At 34.4% G+C, this 17,521-nt stretch overlaps 1 protein-coding gene across 2 annotated transcripts; it reads left to right on the top strand.

The window, feature by feature from the left end:
* Window positions 1-5,379: 5,379 nt before the first annotated feature.
* LOC103487191 (YTH domain-containing protein ECT4) lies at window positions 5,380-17,235 on the top strand. Of its 2 annotated transcripts, none has more exons than XM_008445420.3 (8): window positions 5,380-5,756; window positions 6,493-6,530; window positions 6,645-6,822; window positions 9,015-9,094; window positions 9,187-9,594; window positions 14,324-14,857; window positions 15,046-15,258; window positions 16,009-17,235. In XM_008445420.3, exons 1-8 carry the CDS (start codon window positions 5,714-5,716, stop codon window positions 16,318-16,320), a joined length of 1,806 nt encoding a protein of 601 aa, XP_008443642.1. In that variant the 5' UTR covers window positions 5,380-5,713; the 3' UTR covers window positions 16,321-17,235. The 2 variants fall into 2 exon arrangements, with proteins under 2 accessions (XP_008443642.1, XP_008443643.1); XM_008445421.3 differs by having other exon boundaries at window positions 6,464-6,530.
* Window positions 17,236-17,521: the final 286 nt, after the last annotated feature.

Here is a 17,521-nt window from a genome sequence, read left to right as displayed (position 1 = left end):
AGAACATACCTTTTGATGAAAGGAATCGCAAACTCTTGCTTCTTGACATGATTGGAAATCCTCCTCTTGTGTTGAATAATAAACTCTAGGAAATATCTTTTCCAGGCAAAAAAAATATACCCATCAACCAAGCATGTGATTTAGAAATCCATACCCATTCCCACCCTCTTTACTTACAAACCAAACAATCCCAGTGTTATGGGATTATCCAACAAAATGTTGGGTTTTTGCACTAATTATAGTCGAAGGGCAATATGATCATTTGACCATTGAAGTCAAAGTTAAACGTTGACTTTTTAAAGTCAAAAGCCAACATTTTGGTTTTTTACCATTTGGTCCGTCTTGACTAATTTTGACCTCTCGAGCATGAATTCGTATTCATTTTTCTAAAATTCAAATCACATTTAAGTATAAGTCGATCAAAGTTTGACTTTTAAAGTCAAAAGTCAACATTTTAACTTTTTACAACTTTAACCATTTCCATCAATTCCCAGCTTTCAAATATGAATCTATACTCATATTTTTAATATTTGAATCATATTTAACATAAATAGCTCTATCTCAAATTTTTAAACGACGACTATATCATATATATTCGTCGATTTCTCTCTTTTTGTCTAATTTGAATTATTTCAACATATTGTTCTAAGTTAATTTCATATGAGTTAGCAGGGGAACCTAATGGCCCTATAGATCATGGACTCCAATAATCTGAGATTAACTAGCTAAACCTTTTTAGAACGAGCTAATCAACATTTGTTAACTAACAGGTCATTCCACTAAAGTCTTGTAGTTGCACTCATCTTCCTATATATATATTTGTGTCCCTCTCATATAACAATGATTGATAAGTTAATCCTTCATAGGTTGTTCATAACCTCGGTCGGGTCAAAATACCATTTATTCCAAGATTACATCTTGTTTCTTAAGTCCCACTAATCAAACTATCAAACAAATTGATTTAAGGTCCAACCTATAAACTGAATCCTTCTTGAGCTAATGAGAGGGTGAGATCCCTTGTTCAAGATTTTGATTCAGTTCTTAAGGGAATAACCTATACTAACCCCTAAAGTGGGTAGAAGTGAATTTCGTCTTACACTCTATGTTCCTAACTATTCACCCGGTCTTACCCCTAAAATGAGAGCCTTATTAGGTCAACGTTGTTGAGCTACCCGTCCCTATGCAGATCTAAGGATATTTATGTGTGAACAGAAGTTCATAGTTAGCTTAAGATGAAGATTAAGTTACCTAAGTCATAGATAGTCGAAATCGTTAGTTTTATAAAGTAAACGATGTTATAACTTAAAAGTGACTATTTCATGGTTCTAGTCTTATGTAAACTATTTACATAAGACTAGTATCCACGTTTATGTCTCTACTTCCATGTCTTTACATAAATGATTCAAGATCACATTGTTTGTACTAACTATAAAGTGGGTCAAATCCATAGTATCCCTAGAATAAGGCGTCTAACCTTATTCATATACTATATACCGCTTGGGTTATATATTCAAACTTGATCCACGTTTATGTCTCTACATAAAGCTCAAGCCTACACTAGATAGCGTCAAGATATTAGTTTATTGGATTCAAGATTATAGTATTTAATTGTCATTAATAAGTTCTCAATAACAACTTTATTGAATATAATATAATTTAAACTACAGAATACGAGTTTTATGACGTAAATTCCAACACCTGGATTTGATTTCAAGATGTCAACTATCATTTAAGTGTTTGGAATTTATGTCCTAAAACTTGTAGTTTGTAGTTAAAATTATATTCTATTTAATAAAGTGGTTATTGAGAACTTATTAGTGAAAATATAATACTATAATCTTGAGTCCAATAAACTAAAGTCTAAACGTTATCTAGTGTATACTTGAACTTTATGTAGAGACATAAACATAAATTAAGTTCAAGTATATAACTCAAGCAGTATATAGTATATGAATAAGGTTGGACGCCTTATTTTGGGGATAATATGGATGCGATCCACTTTGTAGTTAGTACAAACGATGTGATCTTGAATCGTTTATGTAGAGACATGGAAGTGGGAGCATCCTATGTAATGAGTTTACATAAGACTGGAACCATGAAATAGTCACTTTTAAGTTATAACATCGTTTACTTTATAAAACTGATGATTTCGATTATTGATGACCTAGGTAACTTAATCTTAATCCTGAGCTAATTATGAACTTCTTTTCACACTGAATTATCCTTAGATCTGCATATGTGAAGATAACTCAACAGCGATGGCCCAATAAGGCTCCCATTTCAGGGGTAAGACCGGGTTGATGGCTAGGGACATAGGGTGCAAGACGTAATATTTAAAGTAAAACGGTATTTTGACCTAGCCGAGGTTACGAACAACCTGTGACTTATGGATCATTATTATATCAGATGTACACAAATAAATCTATAGGGAGAAGAACGCAACTACGAGACTTTAGTGGAATGACACGTTAGTTAACGAATATTGATTAGCTGATTCTAAAAGGGTTTAGCCAGTTAATCTCAAATTGTTGGAGCCCATGATCTATAGGTTTATTAAATTCCCCTGCTAGCTCATATGGAATTAATTTAGAACAATATGTTGGAATAATTCGAATTGTTAGAATTAGATAAAGAGAGAGAAATTGACGAATATGTATGATATAGTCGTCGATTATAAGTTTGAGATAGAGCTTTATGTTTAATATGATTTAAATATTAAAAATATGAGTACATAGTCATATTCGAAAGCTCAATATTGATGGAAATGGTTAAAGTTGTTTTTGACTTTGAAAAGTCAAACTTTGACCGCCTTTATATTCAAATGTGATTTGAACTTCTAAAAAATGAATGCAGATTCATGCTCGGGAGGTCGGAATTAGTAAAGACAGATAAAATGACAAAAAGTCAAAATGTTGACTTTTGATTTTGATTTAAATGGTCAAATGACCATATTGCCCTTAGACTAAATTAGTGGAAAAATCTAATATTATGTTGGATAATCCCACTAACACTTAATGGGATAAGTGGCTACATGAGATGTAGACACCTAGCCCACTAAGTACCACTAATGATTAGTAGAAAGATAAGTGTTGAGATTTTATAAATAAATTTGCTTACAAATAGGCCATTTTTCAAAACTATAAAGACTTTTGTCATTTTTGATAATTTTGACTTACAAAATTATTCTTAAAATTTTTCTCTCTTCCAAAATCTCAACCCTAAATCCCACCTTCCAATTTCCATCTCTTTCTCAATTTCCTTCACTTAACGGGTCCTACAACCTGGTTCTAAGTCTGAAGAATAACAGGTCAATGCTAGTGATGGTCCCGGGTTTGTGTTTGTGAGAATATATCAAGAAATTTGGAAGCAACAAAGGTATGTATTCGATAAACCCTAATTTCATTTAATTAGGGTAGTTATTAAGCATGTTAATCTTTAAATAGTTTAGATGCAATTTAGAGTAAAATTTGATTTTTATTTAGTCGCACATGTCTCGTTTTCCTTCGTTAAGGTTGCAAAAGAGAAGAATTTTCGTGAAACAAAATAATATGGATCTTAGTTTCAAGACTTATGTATAATGTTCAAATATTATCAACTGAAGTTTGTAATGAAATAAATAGCCTAGAATGCCTTCTACTTAATTAGCATTCAAATATTTGTTTTCAAGTTCACTTTGAAAAACAATGTGAGATAATCAATTAAACCTCCAGCTAATACTAAAGCTAATAACAGTTGTAATAACTAGAGGGACAACAGAAGAGAATAACACAAGAAACTTTGTTAACCCAGTTCGGCCAATCTTGCCTACGTCTAGGGAGCTGCGCACAACCCTGATGAGTAATCTTTATTAATATTCACTTTAGTCAATATAGAACAATACAACATATGGTACTCTATTCAATAATTTGACTTAATGACATGTGTCTTGACATCAAACTCCAGGCTCCCCCTGAATTACTTATCTTTACGATGTCTAGCTTCAGGCTCCCTCTGAACACATGAGTGAATATCTTTTACAACGTCTTTAGATCCCTCTAAAGATCTCCGTGATCACACAAATCACTGTTTCGTCTGTTACTCATCAACTATTGTAACTACGATCAACATAGTGATCTCATAGACATAAGATCATAATACCTTTGGAATCCAGTAGCTGCTACAGACGACAACTTACGTGAACAGTCTTCTTCAACTTATGTTTTTCAGTTTTTCGTCACACGCGTAACAACCCCGTAACATCCTATTTATACATATATATATATGTTATATGTATAAATCTTCTTTTCTCAACAAGATTCCTAAAATAGTGGAAAATCTTTTATCTCTTGAATATCTCATCTTTTAATTAATTCATTAATCAAAGATATTTAGTCAAAGATATTTCATAAAATATTTTTAGACAAAAACTCCAACACATTTTGTTTTTAAATTTTGGTTTCTATTCCTTAGCTAAAATTAGTCTGGTTCTAAAATAGCTAAACATAAATGGTTGGGTTTGATCTTCGTGGACTATATGGTCTTTTAAGTCGTTTTCACTGTATTGTCACTTTGATCTCCGTAGACTATACTCAAACTCATTTATAAAATTTTATTCTGAATGTATGGTTAAGTAAATTAAGAATTCTATCAATAATTGCACATGTTAAGGAAACCAATATTATCTAAAAAGGGTTAAAATGTAGAAACTTTTGAAAATCTCTCTATTGCCTCATTTAGTTGACGGTAATAGGGATATCTTAAATAATTTCAAGTTAATCATTGATTAATCATATTATATTGAAATTTTGAATGACAACATAGTTTTGAAAAAAAAATCTCTTGTTTCTTTTCATTATGCTCTCATTAAAGGCTCATTAAATTAAGAATAATTATTTGGTTTTAGTTTTGATTTTTTGTCCAGATCAAATCAAACTCATTTAACTAAAGTTTTCTCCCGACTTTAGTTGGTAACTTCTTTTTTCTTTCTCAATCTTTTATTTTAAAAAATTGTTAATTTTATGATGATAAAATTGTTAAAATATTTACAAAATATATTATATTAGTGGCTATATACATATTTTTAAAATATTTTAATTGATTTTTAAATATTTTTTTTTTCTTTTTGACTTAATTTCTCAGACTTAGAGATCTATAAACTATTCTATTAGTTTAATTTAGTGTCTTTTATAACAAAATTGAATCATGCATTTTTCTTAAGAAGATAGGCATAAAAGGCTCAAACATTCTCTTCTTCTTCCCAAAGTTTTAGCTACTCAAATAATGTTGAGGAGAATATGAATTATGTTTATTTTATTTTATTTTATTTATTTTTATGTATGACTTATTGTTTATTTTTTAAAAAAGAAAATAAATGTTTAAAGAGCAAGAGCAAGAGCAAGAGCAAGAGCAAGGTCTTCGGCATGGGGATTACTTTTGGGCCTCCGCCAGCATACGTTTCTAAGCACAAAGCAAACAAACCGCCATAGACAGCCAAATTTTTCCGATTCAATTTTTTCTTTTCCTTTCTTTTCTTTTCTTTTCTTTTTTATTTGGTAAAAATCATTGGCTCGTAAAACCTAAAACCCTTTTTATTCTCTTCCATTCAAATCCCAAAATCCCTCTCAAATTTTCCCGTTTGATTTTCCTCCCCCCTTCTTCCACCTCCAGTTTTCCATCTCAATCTGCTTCCCTTCCTGATTTTCTACCTTACTTCCCTTCCTGGATCTCTGTTCTTATGGAACGTCCCGACGACGACCAGGATCGAATCGTTCCTATTGGTATGTTCTTTACATCTTGTTTCACCACTTATTCATTTCTTTTTTCTTTTCTGCTTTTCAATTTTGTTCCTCGTTAAAACCGCCTATTGTTTTCTGGAATTGTGCTATGTCAACTTCTGGATTGGTGAGATCTTGTTTTTTTTTTTTTTTTTTTGGCGAAACTGAACATGGGTGCTTCCGAGAACGATTGATTTGTGCATTTTTGGGTTCGTGAATTGAGAATGAATGTGCTGTGTTGCCAAATTGTTTACTGAAGAAGATTTTGATTTACCTGTTTATGTGTTTTTTTTTCTACTAGGGTTTTTGTTTGTTGTACCGTCGATGCTTTCTGCCAAAGAAAGGCACCGACAGGGAGCTAAGCCATTGTACTTTTGTTTTCTTCTACTTTTTTTCTTCCTGTCTTTGAGTTGACACTTGACAGTGGAACTGTTGACCGTTGTAATGGAGTGCCTTTTCCGGTGGGTTGATAGTCAATCATCATAGATCTGTCTACGATTTAGAAAGTACCTTCATTATTATTCCATAAGATTCAATTGGTCAAAGTACAGAGTAATGCAGTTTCTGCTTCTTGGTTTTAATTTATGTGCAGAAATGTAAGCCAAGTGTGTGTATGGGCTTACTGGGAACTATTTTGTGAGAAAGACTAAATCTTGTTTTATTTTTGCTACTACAAATAGGCATTTTCTAAGTACTTTTGTCCTCTATAGGGGCACTGAACAATCAATTATTTATGCAGGAGAAAGATCTCTTAGGCCAGATAACCTGAAAGAGCCGGTAATACTGCTTACTTCCTCTAGAATGTTTTTCCTTGTATTTGCTTTTGCATGTTTATTGGATTTGACAACTGATGTATACTTCTGGCATTTTTTTTTAACGATGCATTATCAGCAACTCTCACCTAAAGGTGGAAGGATTGCTCCAGCAAATCCTTCTCCAAATGCAATAATTATTGGACCGTCAAGGGATACCATGGAGCAGAAAGTATCTATGGATGCAGGAACAAGTATTAGCAATGTTCATCCTGTGAATGTATATACTTCGCATGAACCAAATATTCAATATGGTGGTTAGTTTTCCAATCCTTGCTGCTGTTAGTTGTTTATAATTGGGACATCTTGTATTATGATTCTAATCATTCTTAATAGAGGGAGGGGTTCAAGAGGAGAGAAAAAAAATCAGAGAGGTCATGAAAAAGACTTATCTATCCTTAAATGTTCTTTTCTTTGCCATTCCAATTTTCAAAACATGGCTGAATGTTTATTGATTAATTTATTTTCGTTTTGTTCTTTTCTCACTCTCAAACGGTGTGTCCAAAATTAATATGGATCAAGTATACAGGGTTTAGTCATCTAGGTGTGAAAGTTGTTGAGTCATCAACTTTGAACAAGTTTTTACATTATCTTAAAATAGGCATAAAAAGCTTCGATATTCTCCTCCTTTTCTCCCTAGCTTGCCCATAGGACTCCAACTAGTCGAAGGTTGCACAACTAGGTTGCATTGCTAGGACTTTGTTGAAGGTATTCAATTGTCCTAGGAAAAGAGACCATAAAAGCATAGTAGCCTCTCTAGTATAGATATAATATGTACTTGAGTTGAGGGAATATCCTAAGAAATTCACCTTTGTTATTTGGAATTATCTACATTCCTGGGAATGTTAAATGGCATAAGATAATACCCGTTCATTAGTCCACTTAGAATTGAATTTCAACCATTTTCAACTGTAAACCTTGCCTTAGCAATTGAGTATTCATTCCTTCCTCTCGTGTTAATTGTTATTCATATCCATGTCACCGTCCTGGAATATATAGTACCTTCCCCTTTACAAGGAGCAACCATCTATGGGTTTTCCTCAAAGAAATCCTTGCTTTCAAGTTTCAACTTATTATTGTGTATATATATTCTGCTCCATGCCAAGCATTATTTCATTGCCTACCACTCCAATTCCAAGTAGGGTTTATTACCCACCCAAAAGCTAGCTTTGAGTTTGGCAGACAATAAGGATTTTAAATTATAAAGTTTTCTATCTAGAGCCTTGAAGCTGATATCCTCGAGAGCATCTCAGAACATCTTAAGCCCTCTAGGTCACCTCTCGAGGACCTGTGATCTTTCTTTGATATTTGCGGCCAGACTTTGCTGGAAAGATCAAAATGTTTTGGTGTTTTCAGCCTGCACACAACCCTTTCAAGCTCAGGTGTTGAAAACCCTCCTCCAACTTCCAGTTTCTTCTGGGAGGGAGACCAACTAAGAAGCATGGACACTTCATATTAGAGGTGGTATCAATGTCGGATGCAGATTCGTCCGGACATGTGGTGGGCACATGTCTGATATGCCAATTTGCGTGTCCTATTTTTTTATTTTTTTATTTTTGAATTTCAGACATGCTGGGACACACAGTGGACACTTCACGGACACACTGAAAAAAGTAAACAAAATTGTTTAAAATTTGGACCCAAATTTAAAGCCCATTAACTTCCTTTTTAAAATATATAAATAATTATCCCCTACCTTGTCTTCCACTTCCAAGTAGCTGCAGCACTAACGATGCCTCTCCAGTTCTTCTCATTGGGGCAGAAGTTTCTGCCCAAGTTGCCAGCTGGTTTTTACAATAATGTTTTTTAGCTTCTTCCAACTGCCTACTACAGTTTACATCAATCCTTTTTTTTTATCTCTATCTTCAAAGTTGAAACTCATATATATTTTTTATTATTATTTGTTAAATGTTAGGATGACCTTGATTAATTAAATTGACAGTCGACATTTTATGCATTTTTAGTGGGGTTAGTTGAGTATTTTATCTTAAATGTACATATATTCAATTTTTTTTTTAAAAATAGTTTATCCCCCAATGTATTTGCATCCTACTGTTTTAGAAATTGGCGTATCACTGTGTCCTATCGTATCTGTGTCCGTGTCCATGCTTCTTAGGAGACCAATATGAGAAAGAGGTGATTTGTCGTTTGGGTTGATTCTGAACACCTTTTGTAATACTGTTTATTCATAATATCAACTCCTATAGGGGATCCTGGCTATTAGCACATTGCTTTTGTGCTTCATAGGGGATTGTTGATCGAGTTGAAGACATTCCTACCTGACATATAGCGGACAATGAATGTTGTCCTTCTCGTGATCACATTTTGATCGATTCATATACTGGTTACTAATGTATTATATATAAGTTGTCACAGATTGTTACAATGTTCCTTTTCTTATTACTTGCAAATTATTTTCCAACATGACATGTCTTTGTGTTGACTCCAGGATATGGTGGAAGTAGTACTGGTGCTTGGGATGCTTATTCACAATATGTAAATGCTGATAGTTTTCCTGTTGTGTCACCAGTAAGTTTACTTTGGAAAACATGCTGTTCTTATATCCATATAATAATAAGATATATATAACTAATTCATTTTTTTATTTGTCCATGGTTCAGGTTATGTACAATGACAACCCATCTATTGTCTTTCATTCTGGTTATGGCTTCAATCCCGATATGGCATATGGACAATATTCACCCGTTGCTACTCCTATGCCTTCTGTTATGTTAGATGGACAGCTATATTCTCCTCAACAAGTCCCATTCTCCCCATCATACTACCCACAACAAGCTGCACCTGGTTTACCTCATGGTTCTTCGGCAGTTCCCGTTTCACCAACAGAGATGATATCACCTGAGAGTAGTACATTTGACAACATGCTCTATGGGCCGGGAACAGGTTTCTTGCTAAATTTTGGGTCCTTTGGTGGTGGGAATCTGGGATCAGGATCTTTAGCTTCTCCGGCAGCTGCTTATCCACAGCCAATGGGAGTGCTTGGCTCAAATGATCAGAATGTTGGGCAGGTTAGTTTTGTTTATTATAGATGGTGATAGTTTAAAAAGCTTATTATAGATGTGTCTACAATAAAAAATCCCTGTTTGGTATTGTTTGTATTGGCCTACATGGCTGTTTCATATCACATTGCATCCCAATCTTATTGTCATTTAAATATTTAGGAAGCGTTTGGGGTTAAGAGTGGAGTCGTAAAGTTTTGGGAGTTATGAACTCTTAAGGTTCCGTGTCAGAAGTTAATGAAGCATAAAATTGAAGTTTTTTGTTGTGGGACCCATAACTTCCTTGGCCGAACAAATCTACTCCTTCCAACTCCTACTCCCCCAACTCCTTGGGTCAAACGCCCCTTACTAATAAGCAATATCATATTATTTCCTTAAAAATGTTGATGCGGAAGAAAATATTATATTAATTTGAACAAAAAATTAAGCGCCAATCTAGATTTTACCCTTGATGATTGAATAGATCGCTACTGAATATTTGTACTTTCGGAGAACATCATTGTTTTTCTTTATGTTGTTTTTATTTTGCTTTTGTGATGTAAAATGTAAATCATGTGGTTATTTCTTGATGCAAATTTATCTATTTTTTTTGGTATTCAACCAACTCGTACCTTCATTGACCTCAACTCTTAATTAAATACAGAATTTCGTAGTATAGAGGACTGAATAATTTTCCTTAGAGTTATAAAAGAAATAAAATCAATGAAGAGCTCTGCTAATGATATCAAATGCGTTTGATTCATCTGATGTGTTTCACTTTGCTTGCTTCCTGAAAGTACTCAATCTCATTCAAAAGAGAGAAGAAATAAAGGAAAATTAGTATGATTGACATGTCGGCAAAACTAGTTTCTTTACTCCAAATATTGACATGTCGGCAAAACTAGTTTCTTTACTCCAAATATTCTAAGCTTGAGTAATTAGTTTTTATGGATTGGTCAAGGGTTGCGTAAGCAAGAGGGCTAATCATATAATCATTTGATTTTATGAATTTAAGTATTTTATGGCATTCGGTTAAGGTGTGTGTGTGACTTGTGAGTATTTTACTAGTATATCAACTTCAAATGTTGCAGAATCGAGTAAATAAATTGGGGCCATTTGGTAAGGATTTGAAATGTTAGGTGGTATTTATATTTGATCCTCTGTTAGGTGACTGTTGAGAGCTAATTTATCCTTGTTTTGGGAAAATTATTGTGATAATTTTGCATTAATTTCATAGAGCTCAAGGACATAGTTGTATGGCCTGACCTATCCAACAAATCTATTTAAGTAAGTTCGGATTGCTTTAATTTAGTGTGAATTTCACACACGTCAATAAGCTAGGGATTTATTAGCTGCTATGCATTCATTTCACAATAATCTTGTTTCTAAACATTATTATGTAGACATGAAGATGATTTTGGGCTTTTTTTAAGTTTTATTTGCTACTTTTAAATTGGTGTCGGGTATATGTGGTTCCTTCATTATTTTTCTGGGTACTTTTTCTTCAAGGAAACCATTTATGGTTCTTATTACCATTTGGTTGAAACATAATACAATACATTTAGAATATTTATTCTTACATGAACGAAAATCTTACATCTTCTTTGATGATAATTGAAAGCAACCTCGTGGGATTTCTGTGGCTGTTTTAGTTTTAATTGCTACTTTTAAATTGGTTTTTGGTATATGTGGTGCCTTCTTTATTTTTCTGGGTACTTTTTCTTCAACAAAATCATTGATGGTTCTTGTTACCATTTGGTTGAAACATAATACAATACATTTAGAATATTTATTCTTACATGAACGAGAATTTTACATCTTCTTTGATGATAATTGATAGCATCTTCATGGGGTTTCTGTGGCTGTTTTATTTGGCTCTCAGGGAACCTTAAACTTTAAAGTTCCAATTGATTTGGTATTTTGTTTTTTGGTTCTTCATTTTGCTATGTGGTGGTTTCTCAGCTTATCTTTTTTATTCATTCTTTTCCTGGTGTCATTTTTAGAGTTTTTTAGCTTGCTGTAGGGAGATCGTTTTTTTTAGTTTTTTGGTTGATATTTCACTTTGTTTGCTCATTCTGGTTTGGCTTCTTATGGCTTATTTTTGGTGCTCTTTCTCCAATTTTTTGGTGCTTTTTAGATTCAGGCTTTTCATCTTATTTCTTGTACTCACTTTCAGCTACAATTGTTTTATATATTGATTTCTTATAAACTTGGATTTTTGTATTTTTGAGCATTCCTCTCATTTCATTGTATAAATCAAAAGTTCTGTTTCTTTTCTTTTTCTTTTAAAAAAATTGAACATAATGGCTTGTCATTTTTTTCCCTTTAGGTATTTCCCCATGTTCTTTGTCGTTGATAATTTGGAGTGAGATAATGCTTGTAAGATCTAACTAGAGCTCTTGTTTTGACCCTTGTATAGGTTTGTTGTAGCTCTTTTGTGGGGAGTTTTATGAATATTTTTTCAAAAGTTGTAGTTCTTCTAGTCATCATATGAGGTAGAAGCCTAGAGGGAAGATTTCTCGCTTCTTGGGTTCTTAGGGAAGAGACCTCCTTTTTCCCTTTCTCTTTATCTGGTGGTGGATGTTTTGAGTAGACTTGTGTCATGAGGAGTGGAGAAGGGGGTGATTGAGGGATTTAAGGTGGATATGAAGTTTATCTATGATCTATCTCTTTTTCTGTTCTAAGAAAGAGAGCTTGTTTGTGAACCTTAATGGTTTCTCGTCATTTTTGGAAGTTTTCTCTTGCCATAAGATTGGTAGGGATTATTGTTACTTTTTGGGCCTAAATTGCTGCACTTGTAAATTAAGTTTTTGGGCATTTTTAGTTGGATGTAAGGTTTATCATTTCCCTTTTCTTTATCAAGGTTTTCCCCTTTCTTCCTGCTGCCTCTCTCTCTCTCTCTCTCTCTCTCTCTCTATAATGGTGGAGGATTCAAATTATCCAATCAGTTCTCAACAACATTCATGGTTATTTCATATCTTTTTTAGTATTCCCACCTTGGTTAGGGAGAATCTTGAGAGAGCAATTAAAAATTTCCTTTGGGAGGGGATTGATGAGGGGTGAGTGGAGAGCTGATTATAAATCCTGTGGTGCGACTCTCACCCTTTTAAGTGTGTTGCTAGTGGGGCCATCATTCGGCTTGGTAATCACCTTCACCTCTGAAAAGCTCTGCATCTTGTTTCTTCATTCTCCTTTTAAAATGTTATGTTGGGCATAGTTTGAGCATCTCCTTCTAGAAGAATGGTTGGGTGGGAGATAAGCCCTTGAGGAGAGTTTTCCCTAGACTATATCACATTTCAAGTTAAAAGTTACATTATGTGGCTTTTGTAATACTGACCTTTGATCCTTGTCCTTCTTTGTTGTCTATAGGATTCTATTGTCCTCTTTCTAACAAAAAATGCTAGTGGTGGTGGACCTTCCTATTCTCATTTGATCAGCAAGTGTCTTTTGAGCGAAGGGATATAATATTTTGGTCTTGTGCCTAAAGGGGATTCTCCTGTAGCTCTTTTTCCATTAATTGTCTGTCTCTTCCTTGCCACATCCCGCCTCTGCTTTCTCCTCTCTTTGGAAGGTTAAAGTTCTGAGGAAGGAAATCATTTTGTGGCAGAATTTTCATGGGAGATTCAATAGTCAACACTTTGGACCATGTCTGACGTCACATCACTCTTCCTTGGTTTTGTCCTTGCAATGGTGCATGCTCTTTAAGAGTCAGGCTGAAGATCCTCTTCAACATATGTTGTGGGATTGTCAATGAAATTTTTGAGGCTTTGTTCTTTTTGGAATAGAGGCCGCTTTGCCATGATGGAGGATGTGCTCTGTTGATCTACTTCTTCACTATCGCGGGGGAGATTTGGCTTGAGCGTAATAATACCAGGCTTTTTAGTCATTATGGTATTGCTTTGATTTTCCTGGATTGGAGTACTTTTATGTAGTTTGTTCTTGGGCTCCCTTTTCCTGTTGAGTTTGAATGTTGTTTGCCTTTGTAGTTCTCAAGTTCAGTTTCTTACGTGGGAAAAAAGTAACAATATGAGGTGTAAGGACTTGAAGCTTCACTATGCTTAGAGTTATAATGGAGTAAGCCTGACCTCTTATGAATCAAGCCTTGTGGTTAGCATGAGGGCATAACTCATAAGACTCGACAACCTTTTAAAACATAGGAATTAGTTACCTAGTTTCTGTTTTAGTTAAGTCAAAAGAAGATTTGTTGTTAATGAGCTAGAATACAAATGCATGAAAAAAAAACAAGTCCACAAAAGGAAGTCCACCAAGGGGCTCTAACTGTGGAAGATACAACCTATGGAGTTAAAAAAAGTTTTTGAGACCGAAACTCAAGGGTTGACAAGATATCTAACTAGTGATCTAACATATCTAGAATCCCTTGTTAGCCCCCTAAATACTCTATTACTCCCTCTCCCTCAAGAAATCCACATAATTGCACACGTTCGAACAAGACCCAAGAACCGGCCCTTCCAAGAAAAGGCAGATGGAGGATGAACTCTTTGATAATATCTAACTTGAGCTAGTCTGTTAGCACTATTTTTTTTCCATTTCCTACCCCTTCCATTGCGATATCATTTCTGTAGTTGAGTGAAATTATACAAGCACTACACAGCTTTAAGAACTATGTTTTGCATCTGCTATGAAAAACCTATATTCATGTTGTACTTGTTCATTCTTGTCCTATTGGAAAAGCTTTTTTTTTTGGTTCTAATTATGGATTTTTATATTTTTCTCATTGTTAACTTTGTCTTTATTTTAGGTTTCTCTACAACAGAGACCTATGCATGGATTTGGGTTGGTTTCAAATGCCTTTGATGCTCGGTACCCGTTAAATAGTTCTTATCAGGGTTCTAACTTTGGCAGTGCATCCATTTCTTATCCTGTTGTAAATGACCGAAGCCGTCTTACCCTTGAGAAGGACAGAGGAAGAGACAGGGATCGAGACTCAATTTCACTCTTTAATGATCCACATGGCATCTTTAGTGACCGTAATCGGGGGCCAAGAGCTTTAAAGGCCAAGGGAAAAGGCGAACAAAGTGCTGCATCTGGTGCAAGCAAAAATGATTTATCAACTTCATTAATTAGTCCAGACTCCTACAATAGGCCAAATTTTGCTACAGATTATGAGACTGCCAAGTTCTTCATTATTAAATCATTTAGTGAAGATAATGTTCATAGAAGTATCAAATACAAAGTTTGGGCTAGTACTCCACATGGTAACAAGAAACTGGATGCTGCTTACCGTGAGGCAAAAGAGATGCAAGGAAATTGTCCAGTTCTTCTCTTTTTCTCTGTAAGTTCTGGAAATTATTCACAGTATTCAATTTGTATTCTAGTGCTGGCTTTTTTAACATCTTGTAGCCACATTAGATAACATCAACAGTCTTTCTACTTGAGGATGCATACTTTCAGTTATTGGTTATTGTTTATGGTTCTTAGTGGATTATGCTGTATGAGCAATTCTGTTGTGTTATCGTGCAGGTTAATGCTAGCGGTCAATTTTGTGGTGTAGCTGAAATGGTCGGACCTGTTGACTTCGAGAAAAATGCAGATTACTGGCAGCAGGATAGGTGGAGTGGACAATTTCCTGTTAAGTGGCATATCATCAAAGATGTTCCTAATATTAGATTTCGGCATGTTTTACTTGAAAATAATGACAACAAACCTGTTACGCACAGCAGGGATTCTCAGGAGGTATCATTTTATATCGACAATCTTTAATAATTGCATCCTCATCTATGTGCATGAAGTACAAATGCACACAGTTTGTTTTGAGGTAGAACCTGTTCTAGGTTATTGCTATGTTAAAACAGAATGGAGTTATATTTGACAAGAAGCTTCAAAAACTCATGCCATGGAGGCTTATGTTCTTTCTTCTTCTTCTTCTTATTTTGCCCAGCAAATCAAGTTTATCTTAGGTTTAATATAATATTTTTATTTTTCATTGACGTACCCAGTCAAGTTTCCCTACTTGTACACAAAAAGAAAAGGACTAGATGTAAGTGGGGTCCTCGTGAGATTTGATCTCTCACCAGTTTTTATGTTTCTCCTTAGACAGATGGTCTTTTTATAACTATTTTCTGGGTAATCCCTTTGTTAAATAAGGCTCCCGTTTGTAGGCTTGGTTCCATGGCCCTTCTATTTTTAAAAAGTTACAATGAGTTTGAATTTCTGAGGAGTTAGTTTTGCAACTTTAGAGATGGAACAGAATAGAAATTGAAGTTACCATACATATTTTGTCCATGGGAGAAAAAAAGTTTTTGACCTGCTATCTAACTGTGATGCATTATCGCTGCTGTAGAGCCTTGTATTACCTTTACCCTGAATTTGTATTTTCGCTTGGGGTATTTAGTTAATGAACACTTTGCATTATCATATATGTAGTAAGTTTTGTTCTTCCTTTCATACTTCTTGATATTATTTCTTAATGTCATACATTGACAGGTGCCACTGAAACAAGGTATTGAGATGTTGAAAATTTTCAAGGACCATGATCCTCGAACATCTATTATAGATGATTTTGATTTCTATGATGAGCGGGAGAGGATTTTGAAAGAACGGAAAACAAGACAGCAGCTATTTGCAACTGCAAATTCTCTAAATTCACTTGGTGATGGCTCCATTAGCCCAATCTCTGATCAGTTTGCTCAATCCCTTCGACTTGAAGATAATAATAAGAAAGAAAAACCAGAAATGGAAAAGGGTGCAACGTCTAGAATAGATGCTTCAGTTTCACTTGATGATCCGGTAAAGTAAAGTTCTGAGGCTTTTTTTTTGAGTCTTGAAGTTGAGAGACTAAGTATTAAGAATGTCCAAGCATCTGAAGGTGGATACGGTTAGCAATTCCGTTAGATTGGACTTCTTTGATTCCTTCAAGCATTTAGATGAACGAGTTTGATAGGTATTTCACATCATGAGACACCCCTTGTGACTGATTTTCTGTTCTCCAATAGATGATAACACCTGAGGCAGTATTTTGGAAATCTATAGCAGTGAAGATGATATCTGACGCTTTTTTTTACCATTTTTTCATGTTCAATTGCTCAAAGCAGCTGGAGGAAAATTGACTTGCACTTGGCAAGAAGCTTTTTCTGATTAAATATTGCTTAATTTGCATTGAATTTTCCATTTCCTCTGGAGGGTGTTGATGGCATTTCTCGAGTGGAAGGATTTTGCTGAAGGGGGCTGGATTAGTTGGGTGGGGTTTTACGTAGCAAGTGTGCAATAGAATATGTTTGCATTTCTTATCGATAGTCCAGTTTCTGGGTATTTATGAAGTTGCCCATTTGGTGAAATACATTAATAAAAGAATTCTAAAAATTTCATTGTTTTAGGGACTCTACATGTTTTATTTCATATTTTCTTATGGGGTTGATATCATATTTAGTACGTCCAAGGGCAGCTTCTGTGAATTTTACAACAGAGGAGAGTATAATTTAACCTGAGGGTGAGGGCTACTTGATGTTTTTCTCCTTTTTTTTTTTTTGTTATTTTTTTTTTTTGATATCATATGTTATTCTAGATGTCTCTAGAGTCTAGATCACAAGGAACTTCTCAAGGAGCTAGGGAGATAGGTTTGATGAGACTACTCTAAAAATTGTAATTTGCTGTTTAATCATGTACAACAATTACTCTCCCTCCTTTTAAGTGAATTTCATTATTTTCCGCTCACAGAGTAAGCTTTGTGCATACCTTCCTATTATTCTGCTTTTGAACAGATACTTCGAAGTGAGTCGAATTCTCTCTTGAGATTGGAGCATGTCGTTGCTTCAAGATGGGATATCTGATTTACAGGAACTCCCTGAAGCCTTCAGGCCAGGTTTTTACTATAGTAACTAATTGTTGGTCTGCTTTTTTTTTTTCCTTCTTTTCTTCTTTTTTCCATTTGAAAGAAACATCCAGGTTTTTCTACCCATATATATCATCTGGTTGTACACAACTTGAGTTCAACATATCA

Source organism: Cucumis melo, chromosome 2 (assembly GCF_025177605.1).
Source record: "Cucumis melo cultivar AY chromosome 2, USDA_Cmelo_AY_1.0, whole genome shotgun sequence".
Lineage (NCBI taxonomy): Eukaryota > Viridiplantae > Streptophyta > Magnoliopsida > Cucurbitales > Cucurbitaceae > Cucumis > Cucumis melo.
Note: the sequence above shows the minus strand (reverse complement) of the source record. Positions and strands in the feature narration are given on the sequence as shown.